Raw genomic sequence first — 9,910 nt, forward strand, 5'->3', positions numbered from 1 at the left:
GGTTGAGATGATCAATTAGGCACAGGGATGCATGCATGTCAAAGACCTCGATCGATATTGTCGGAGAAGCTTACACTGAAGGGGAGATCTGATATGGAAGACGCTGGGTGATTGGTAGATTTGTGGAGCTACAAGACAGTTTCAGACACGGCTGGTTGAAGACAGGATGGATGTTGCAGTCTGAAGATCACAGTGCAATCGAGTCCTACAAGAAGGAGCAAACAGAAGATCATCAGTTAAGAGGGAGTCTGTTGGTGCATGTTTTGTAACAGATGATCTTTTGTGTTTGTTAGAATTGAGAGCAACGGTCAAAGGGGAGTCTGTTGGTGCATTTTTTGACCGTCGCTATGCAATTCTGACCAGCGGAGACGAAGTGGCGAAGTTAGAACAACTTCTCCATAGGCGAAGTTAGAACAACTTCGCCTACTGGCCCAAGCCCAAGCCCGCAAAGTTGGTTTACTATATATATGTGTGTCTTGTTTAGGGTTTAGTATCAAAAAAGTCAGAGTGTTTTGTGATCAGTTAAATTGTCTAGAGAGAAACAGCGAGGGAGAGTCGTGTGAGACGGCCCGAGGTAGAGCTCACCTCGGGTCGGTCGTGTCTTTGTTTGTGTTCGGTTTGTAACGTGGTTTGGTTTTATATAAAAGATCTGCAGATTTGTTTATCTCGTTCGTGTGTTTGTTCGTGTGTTTGCTTATGTGTAATCGTGTTCTTCGTCTTCTACACCATTAAACGAGTCTAGGAGGATTCCGCACTCCTAGACCTCGTGCGGATCTCGTATCGATCAGCGACGCCCCGGAGGGACTTACAAATGTTTTCCAATATACACCATTATATGTGTAGATACAGAAAGCGTTCACGGGTCAACCCAACCCTATTGACCATCCTAAAAATTTGGTCTGCTATCTAACCCGTCCATTTTGTCACCTTTATTTTCTCAAGTTGGTGTTTTTAAATAAAAAGATCCATTTTTGTTCTCTTTTTTATTAACTAGATAACAAACATGCAAGTACAAACTCTAGCCAAGTATACTTATATAGTTATATGCTACTTTGCATATCAAACAACACAATATTTTCTTGAAAGATGCTAATGGCTTCATCAACTCACCTTCTTTATCTTACTCTCTTCATCGCATCTTTCACACAAGTTCTTTCCCTTAATGAGGTCATAAAATCATCACTTATGTACCCATTAACTTGTTCCAATTACACACACACATGTGATTCATATCTTTACCACATATCCAAAGGCCAACAACTCGAAGAAATCGCCTCGTTCTACTCAGTCAACACTTCAAGAATCACACCAATTATGCACAATTCTAATATTGATTATCTAGTTTCCATTCGATGTCGTTGTGAGAAAGATAATAATAATAATAGTAACGCGTATTATTTGTATGACTCGGTTTATAAACGGAAGCCAGGAGAGAGTGTTGGATACATATCAAATGAGTATTATAGTGGACAAGTGTGGTATGCTAGTGAACAAGATGATGAACAACTTAATGTGCATATTGTTTGTGGTTGTTTTGATGATGAATCTAAAAAGGTTGTTACGTATACTATTCAAGCTGGAGATACTTTAATCGGAATCTCTGAGCTTCTTTCTGCTAAAGAGAATGAAGTTGAGAATATGAACAAGGCTTTGACTAAAGGATCCTAATTATATGGATGTCGGGTGGGTACTATTTGTGCCTCAAGCGGATAACAAGATTCGAGCATCAAAGAAATGTGAGTATCCCCATGCTGGGCTATGTTTTATCTTTAACGGGTCAAATGGCCCGCATCAAGAAAAAGTTAAGCTAATAAGGAAACGGTTCGAATGAAGCATATTGCGTCCAAAGTGTATATCTAAGGGTGACTTTATAAATACACCACCACATTAGTGTACACTAGCCCAACTGTCACATCTTATGGGCCAGACCATATGGGCAATATGACATGGTGAAAAAAGGTCATACGGGCTGTATGGTCTGTCAGTGGTTACATCAGCCATTTATGTGTCAGTCAAGAAATCGTACATTTGGCCCATATGTCTCATATCTAATGCATGCTATTTTAGTTGAAAAAACTATATTATTACTAATAATATGGTTTTTGTAATCATCACACTAACTATTTACAAAAGGTTATATAAAAAGGCTGGAAAAAAGTGTTTCAGGTCAATCCAACCCGTTTCTTTCGACGCATGGCCTACCCATTTTGTTAACTATTTTGCATATCAACTTAAATTTTATGATTGTGTATAACAGCAAATATGAAGACTTGGAAGATAATCCTCTTTGTAGTCTTGGCTTTGGTTTTGGTCACGACGGTTTTCGTGGTCTTGTTACTTCATAGAAAAACACGGGCTCGCAAATCAAAAACCATCAGAAAGACAACAAATGTTGGGAAGACGACACTCGAAAATCATTTTTTTAATGTGGACATGGAAGGTTAGTTTAATGCTAGTAGCTTCTGAAATAAAAATATTAAAAAACCTGATAATGTGTTTCAATGATTCAGAGGCAGCATCAAACATCGAGTCGGAAAATCCGGTTATAATCAGTTTGGAGGAGATTGAGCAGGCTACAAATAGTTTTGATGAAGCTAGAAAAATAGGAGAAGGTGGATATGGTAGTGTGTACTTTGGCATAATAAGAGAAAGGGTATGAGTTATAATAACATGTCTAATAATATATAACTTTTTTTATACATTAGTTTAACATTATTGTTGAATTATATGTTTGACAGGAAGCTGCAATAAAGAAAATGAGATCTAACAAGTCAAAGGAGTTCTTTGCAGAACTTAAGGTTCATTGTAGGATACACCATAATAATGTGGTAAGAACTTTATAATAAACACAAGAGTAAACTGCAGTTTTCGTCTCTATAGTTTGTTTAAATATGCGGTTTTAGTCCAATAGTTTCAAATTTGTGATGTTAAACCCAAATTCAATAACCTCGTTAAGTTTGGCCGTTAAAACCATCAGGGTGCCCCTCACTTGAGGACAATTTTGTCCTTTTCTCCCCAAATAAACCCCAGCCCTAATTTGCAAGCCCCCTCACGTGAGAGGCTGGGGTGTGTTAGGGGGGGGGGGGGGGGACAGTCTCTCACGTGAAGAGCACGTTGATGGGTTTAACGACCAGAATTAACGGGATTAGTAAACTCGGGTTTAATTGCAAGTGAAATGAAACCACGGGGATGAACATCGCAAATCTGAAACAATTGGACTAAAACCGTAGATTTGAACAAATCACAGGGACGAAAACCGCAGTTCACTCTAAAAACAAGGATTAATGTTAGCAAAACTTAAGGAATTTAACCATTGCAGGAAATCATTAATAAAATATTTGGTTGGTTTTATCAACATCATAAACATAACTATAGCGGGTGAACCCATTTTGATCAACTTTTTTCTAAAACGGCATGTTTCAGTCTGAGCCTATTTTGAACCGTTTTGTTCCGAACCATATTGATATTTTTTAAACCAACACGTTTTAACTTGAACCCAGTTGACACGTTACCCAACCTGACCGGTCTATAATGTCAGGCTTAGTTTTGTCAACTATAAAAAATGCATGATTAGTTTATGCCATTTGCTTTGTAGGTGTGCAACTTCTTGGATATGCAAGTGGTGACAACCATCTTTATTTGGTCTATGAATATGTCCCAAATGGAACGCTTAGCGACCATCTTCAAGACCCGTTGCTAAAAGGTAAAATCCATCTAACCTGATAACTAGCTAAACGGGTTGATTTGGGTTATACTTCATCCTAACTCGTTTTATTTCAAACTACTAGAATCATATTTAAAATCTTAACTGTGTACAATATTAAAGAAAAAAAGACAAAAAGTGTTTGCGTGTCAGCCAACCAGTATTAAAATTTACCTATTCTAACCCAAACTCAGTTTGACATGTTAGTTAACCTGCCCATTATGGTTATCAGGTCACCAACCGCTTACATGGATAGCAAGAGCAAATATTGCACTTGATGCTGCTCGGGGAATTGAATACATTCATGATCATACAAAGGATCGTTATGTTCATCGAGATATTAAGACAAGTAATATACTTCTTGACTTGGGACTCAAGGCAAAGGTATGTGTTAAATCATATTAACATTAGTTGAACATATACTTGCTTTTATTAATTATTAATTATTTTTCTTATTCGAAGAAGTTGAACTTTTCATGGTGGTGTAGATTGCAGATTTTGGACTTACTAAATTCATTGAACGCGCAAATGAAGACGAGTTAATAGCCACGCGAGTTGTGGGTACACCTGGCTATCTAGCTCCTGAGTATGTTTGTGATCTTTGCTTAGTGTCTAATGGATATTAGTGGTGTTTGGATGTGTGTTTTGGAATGACTTTATCTTCAATTTTGTTTATGCAAGGTCAATAAGTGAAATGCAAACCACATCAAAAACCGACGTTTTTGCATTCGTGGTGGTTCTAGCGGAGCTGATAACCGGTCAACACGCACTTGCACGCGATAAGCAAGAACCAAACAAGCTCAAGACACTAGTTTCAGTGGTAAGTCCAAGCAAGATTCAAAAAATACAACTTTGTCTTTAGCGTGAAAAAAGTTATTTTCGCTAACCCTTCTAGGGTGGCACAGTGGTAAATGTTTGATTTTCACTGGTAACGGTTAACCATTTTCTGTTTCATATCGGTCAGATTCGTGCGATATTCAAAGATCAAGATTCAGCTGCTGCATTGGAAGCTCAAATTGACAGCAATCTAAAAGGAAGCTACCCTATAGAAGAAGTATATAAGGTAAGTAAATCCGTATACTAAATCCGTATATTAATTTCCAATAACATAAAAATTTGCACGCGTGTCAGATGGCTGAAACGGCTTTAAAGTGCATGAGTGAAGATCCGGCTAATAGACCCAAAATGCACAATGTGGTCACAATATTGGGTCAAATTGTGATGGCCTCTATAGAATGGGAAGCATCACTTGGTGGGTCAAGTCAAGTGTTTAGTGGGTTGTGTGATGGAAGATGAAACAGCTGCACAAAGCATTATTATTTATTATCAAGAAACTCATAAATCATATTATGCTTGATTAGATCGAACCGAATAGATAGTTTCAGTTAGCAGACATGACTTGACAATATAGCAACCGTTAAAAAAAGATAAATAAAAATCAATATTGATATCAAATATTAGCTCACACTGTCTTTTGCACACATCTAATGAACTTGATCACTTGAGATTGTAATTATCTTCATAAAGATTCTTAATTACAAGCAAACACGAGAGTTTGCCACCGATAGCAAAACGCGCATAACAAGAAGCAAAAGTTAGACTACAACGACATAATAGCAACATTCATCTTCATTTCTTTACCTGTCACAACCACAGCAGTAGACACATAAATTAATAGTTCAAATCTCGTTATATTAATTAATAGTTGTACCTTAAACCGTGGCGATCGACGAAAAGATGAAGCAGATGCAGGAGACTGAATGAACGATTGTACCCCTTGAACATGTCTAGCTTTCCTGCTAACTCTATCCGCTTGTCTAAGGTTATTCTTCTTTGCAGAGGACGCGCTTCCACTGTCAGTGGAGACTGAAGATATCGGTGCTGACATGGATATTATAGTTTCTTGAGGATGCGAAGCAATTTCATGTAAATTTCCTGCAAAACAGAGTAACAGACTAAGAAAATGGGCCAAACGGGTCAAAAGTCAACCAAAGTGTAACACACACATATATATATACATACATATATATATACATACAGGATGAGTATCATTACAGAACTGTTAAATTATTTAAGAACTTGAAGGAACCCTTGAAAACTAACGTTTTTTATAAAAAATTTTGTATGTTAATGTTATTTGAGTGTAGTTTTATTATTTTTTATATCTAAATTTACGATTACAATTTTGAAAATTAGTTTTTATACATATCTTTGTTTAGTTTTACACCTATGTAAATTTGTTAGTACATAAATTTTACGCGTATGTAAACTTGTGATTATTATATGTAATCAAAATTTTTTATATAAAATATGATAAAACTAATCTTAAATAATGTTAATATATATAAAAAAATTTAAAAAATGTTTGTTTGTGTAGAGTTCCTAAGAGTTCTTAACTTTTTTAGAGTTCTTAAATGATACCAGCCCCATATATATATATATAATCATATTTGACATATAAACTTTTTTATTTTCAAAAATAGACAAAAAATGTATCGGGTCAGCCCAACCCGACCCGTATTGGTAAATGGAAAGAGTGCAAGAGAGAACAAGACAATACCGCCAGCTGCCATCTCTTGAAATTTTGTTCTCATAATTCTAACAAAACTATACAAGCCGTTAGTAATATTAAGCTCCTCGATTTCGGTCACATGTGGATAGCATTCAAGCACTGAAAACAGAAGCACGAAATTAGAATCTTGTTAATAATATAAACCTTAATCAAAGCTAAAAAAATAAGCGAGTGGTATTACTTACAACAATAACTATCATTCTCAAGGCGAATGGTGAAGAAATACTCCTCAACCGGTTTCTTCATATTTATATTTGTGAATATAAATTTTATTCCTGAAAGAATAATATCAAAAGTAAGATTTTTTATTTTTCACAATAATATTATAAAGTAAGTTATTTACCGCGTCCCCTTTCAATTCTGAAACCGAGCACCTTGTTGTACCATGAAATTGCCTCTTCTATTTCTTCTCTACGTTCTGCGTCTTGCTCGTGTTTTTCCTCACATTCTTTCAGAGCTTTTAACAAAAAAAATAATAATAATTGATTTCCAGACACTTACGCAGTAAATGAACAATATAAAGGGTAATAGGGAATACCCTCAGATTGGTGTGATATGATTTCTGCATATTGCTCCTTTCGGGTCCTCTGGTCGACCACAATTTTTTTAAGTTCTTCAACTCTAGCTTTTGCATCAGAAATGGAATCTGCAATAGCCATCTTTTGTGACTCCTTTCGAGTCTTTGCTGCCATCCATTGGCAAAGAGAAACACATATAAGCTGATGTAAACTTGTTACTTTACATGTTGAAATATATCACATAATAAGAAGTATGATAAAGGATTACCAGCAATAGCTTTCACCAAGTCGTCCTCAACCGCCCTTAGTTGAGCTTTAAGCGTCCCTATCTTTCCTGAAATAACCAAATTATATACCAACGTTATGGTTGTTCTTCACTCGAGTATATTCAATCCAGAAAGACACGTAATTTAGCTTTAAAATTAGAAAGCACTTTCCAAATGTTGCAGAGGTGCAGATTAACTAAGATTATAAGTTGTTTGATTTTGTGATATTGGATACAAAGTTTGACCAATGTTGTAGAATTCGTAATTAGTCAGCAACTATACACTAATTCGATTTCATGTAATCGGACCCTATAAGCGGTAGTTCAAAGCCGGGCCAAATCGGTGAATTCAGTCAAAATTGGTAAACAATCGGTCTAAAAGTACTTCAAATTTATACTAATTTTGAAAATTTATATAAAAATTGTGTGCGCGTGTGTGTATAATTTTGAAAAAATTACATATAAAATTCCAATCCGATCAATCCCGCTTAATCCTATTCCTGGTTTTAAAAAGCGAAAAGCGCACAAAGCGACGTGGTCTAAAAGCGAAGCACAAAAGCGCACCAATTTCCCTATGTGAGGCGCAATTTTTTCATATAAACTTTTTTTATATAAGGAATTAGTGTAAAAATGACTCACAAGTAGAGGTTTACAAAAAAAACCAGTTTGACAATAAAACCGGTTTCACCCAAACCGCTGGTTCTAGGACCGGTTCCCCTTATGATCTACCCAACCTGTTTTAAAACCGAACCATTTTGAGAAAAAACCGGTTTTAAACCGAACCGAGCTGGACCAGGTCGACCTCTCTTGCTCCTAAACCGGTTTGGACCAAACCGGTTTTGTACACCTCTACTCACAAATACAACCTATAAAGCATGATGTACAACATTACAAATCACAAAAACAACCCATGTACAAAAAGCATGCGCCTCATAAGCACTTTTTTCTCGCGCCTTTGCCTAAGCTTCGGTGCGCTTAAAGCGCGTTATTTTTAACCAAGTACCTATTAATCGCTAATCTGTACCCCACCGCCCAACTAGCGCGTAACTAGTTCTACAACATTGATTTTGACTACCAAAACCCTAGGTCTTAACTTTTAGCAAGTAAACCAATTAAACCCCAAATAAAAACCCAATTTGGGTTTCAATTAAGGGTTTGTAACACAAAACCATACCTTCATTCAACGCAGTTTCTTGTGCGATTGAATTGATTGATTGAAGGGTTTTTTGGATCGAAAGCTCTGCGTTTTTGAACTTGGTTTGCTGAATCTCGATTTCTTTACCGCAAATCATTCTAATTTCCGCCATTTTGTCTTTAATTTTACGGACTTCTGATCTTTTACCACTTTGCATCGATGATGTGTGTGAGAGAGAGAGAGTGTGTGTGATGAAGTTTAAAATGCTGCGCTCTTAAAATTTGGCTCTTTTATTTTGGGTTTTGAAATGTGGGAGTTTGATATAAAATCATGTAATCAAACCCGGGGTGTGTTTTTTAAATGTACCTGAATACTCGATCCGTTCCAAGGCTAAGAGCATCCACAACAACAAACATGCACAAACTGATACATCATCGTCACATCAGATTCTAAATTTTTCTTAAAAACTCAGACTTTCTTAACTTCCACCTAACTATCCACATCATCATATACTTTTACAATTTTTTAACAAAGCATTTTTTTAATTAATGAATAATCAAAACATTTTTTTTATCTTCTCGTTGCTAATTTTTGTTCTTCTAAAATTGTGTAGTTTGTGTGTATACAAATTGTTTTTAATAGATAAATGAAAAAAAATCATTATGAAAAATGTACGTTTTTTAAAAACAAACTAAATCTTTTTTATATATATATTTATCATCATGGCCTAGTGGGTTCCAGCAACATTAAATTATAATTATTAATATATACAAATGGTTTTGTTTTGGTACATACCAAAGCAATAAGCAACTGCAGGTGTATTCTTCGTCGAAAAAAAGCATTAAATTAATATTTGGGTTGCAGGTGTGTTCTTCTGAAATAACAAACATCGCAAATCTAATAATATGGTCAGATCTGATTATACAACACCCGATCTATCCGTTTTTTACCTTCGCCGGAAAGCTGTATTGCTTCCGGAATTTCCCATCGGTAAATCGACCTTGAAGGTAACTCGGATCTGACTGTAAATCGACCTTCCGGAATTTTTCTTCAGGGATGATAAAATATAAAAAGAATATTAATTGCCACATGGAGTCCGTCTCTAGTTTGTGTCTGCAAACTTACTTTCCACGCTGCAATCAAGAACCAACTCTACAGCGGTAAAGTCCGTCAACCTTCTGTCCGCTCGTTTCCAGCTAGATTCGGACGGTGCCATATTGGCACCGTTGTGGATGCTCTAAGGGTAGTGGGCTTGATCCACTCCCAAGTAATCTAATATATTTACGACACGTAGGCGCTACGCACAGGATCAAGCCCCGGGTGTAGTGGTTCAGGTGATTCGAGGCTTGATTGATTTTTTTTGGTTAAACACAAAAATACTAAATTAAAATATTTCATTAATACATAAATAAAAAGGAAAATAAAAACATAAATTTAAAATACATAAAAATAGCGTTTTTTGTCATTTCCTTCTGAATACGATCTTTTTCTACCTCCATTATCGCTTGGTCGGATGACGATAGGTGGCTAAACATAAATTTTTCTTTTCATTTATTGATGCGTTTTGGTTTTGGAGTATTTGGTATTTGAAATCTTGTGTTTTATAGTTAGTTTTTGAATTTTTAAACATTAGCGTATCATATTTATCATATAACTAGTTTTTGTCCCCCCGTATTATAGGGGTTGTTTTACATTATTCGTTTATAATATTTATATA

At 35.8% G+C, this 9,910-nt stretch overlaps 1 protein-coding gene and 1 pseudogene across 3 annotated transcripts; one reads left to right on the forward strand and one right to left on the reverse strand.

The window, feature by feature from the left end:
* Positions 1 to 831: 831 nt before the first annotated feature.
* Positions 832 to 5,098, forward strand: LOC143558272 (lysM domain receptor-like kinase 3; annotated as a pseudogene). Its single transcript, XR_013139710.1, has 10 exons — positions 832 to 1,736; positions 2,258 to 2,440; positions 2,511 to 2,653; positions 2,739 to 2,827; positions 3,597 to 3,703; positions 3,936 to 4,087; positions 4,192 to 4,289; positions 4,385 to 4,523; positions 4,668 to 4,766; positions 4,835 to 5,098. The product of XR_013139710.1 is annotated as a lysM domain receptor-like kinase 3 (transcript).
* Positions 5,099 to 5,122: 24 nt separating this feature from the next.
* LOC143558283 (kinetochore protein SPC25 homolog) lies at positions 5,123 to 8,430 on the reverse strand. Of its 2 annotated transcripts, XM_077047148.1 has the most exons (8): positions 8,233 to 8,430; positions 7,062 to 7,127; positions 6,814 to 6,960; positions 6,619 to 6,732; positions 6,461 to 6,550; positions 6,264 to 6,374; positions 5,415 to 5,638; positions 5,123 to 5,344 (listed from the first exon to the last, which is right to left on the reverse strand). In XM_077047148.1, exons 1-8 carry the CDS (start codon positions 8,408 to 8,410, stop codon positions 5,333 to 5,335), a joined length of 942 nt encoding a protein of 313 aa, XP_076903263.1. In that variant the 5' UTR covers positions 8,411 to 8,430; the 3' UTR covers positions 5,123 to 5,332. The 2 variants fall into 2 exon arrangements, with proteins under 2 accessions (XP_076903263.1, XP_076903257.1); XM_077047142.1 differs by having other exon boundaries at positions 5,123 to 5,638.
* Positions 8,431 to 9,910: the final 1,480 nt, after the last annotated feature.

Source organism: Bidens hawaiensis, unplaced genomic scaffold (genome assembly GCF_021521415.1).
Source record: "Bidens hawaiensis isolate Kalapana, Puna unplaced genomic scaffold, B.hawaiensis_p1.1 tig00001087_1, whole genome shotgun sequence".
NCBI lineage: Eukaryota > Viridiplantae > Streptophyta > Magnoliopsida > Asterales > Asteraceae > Bidens > Bidens hawaiensis.

Excerpts from the sequence above, each read along its gene's own strand:
- LOC143558283 (XM_077047142.1), bottom strand. The coding sequence starts at position 8,410 with ATGCAAAGTGGTAAAAGATCAGAAGTCCGTAAAATTAAAGACAAAATG. Across the intron at positions 6,733-6,813 it reads CATATCACACCAATCTGAGG|CTCTGAAAGAATGTGAGGAA; the intron begins GTATTCCCTATT and ends TTTTGTTAAAAG. Across the intron at positions 5,639-6,263 it reads TCAAGAGATGGCAGCTGGCG|GAAATTTACATGAAATTGCT; the intron begins GTATTGTCTTGT and ends TCTGTTTTGCAG.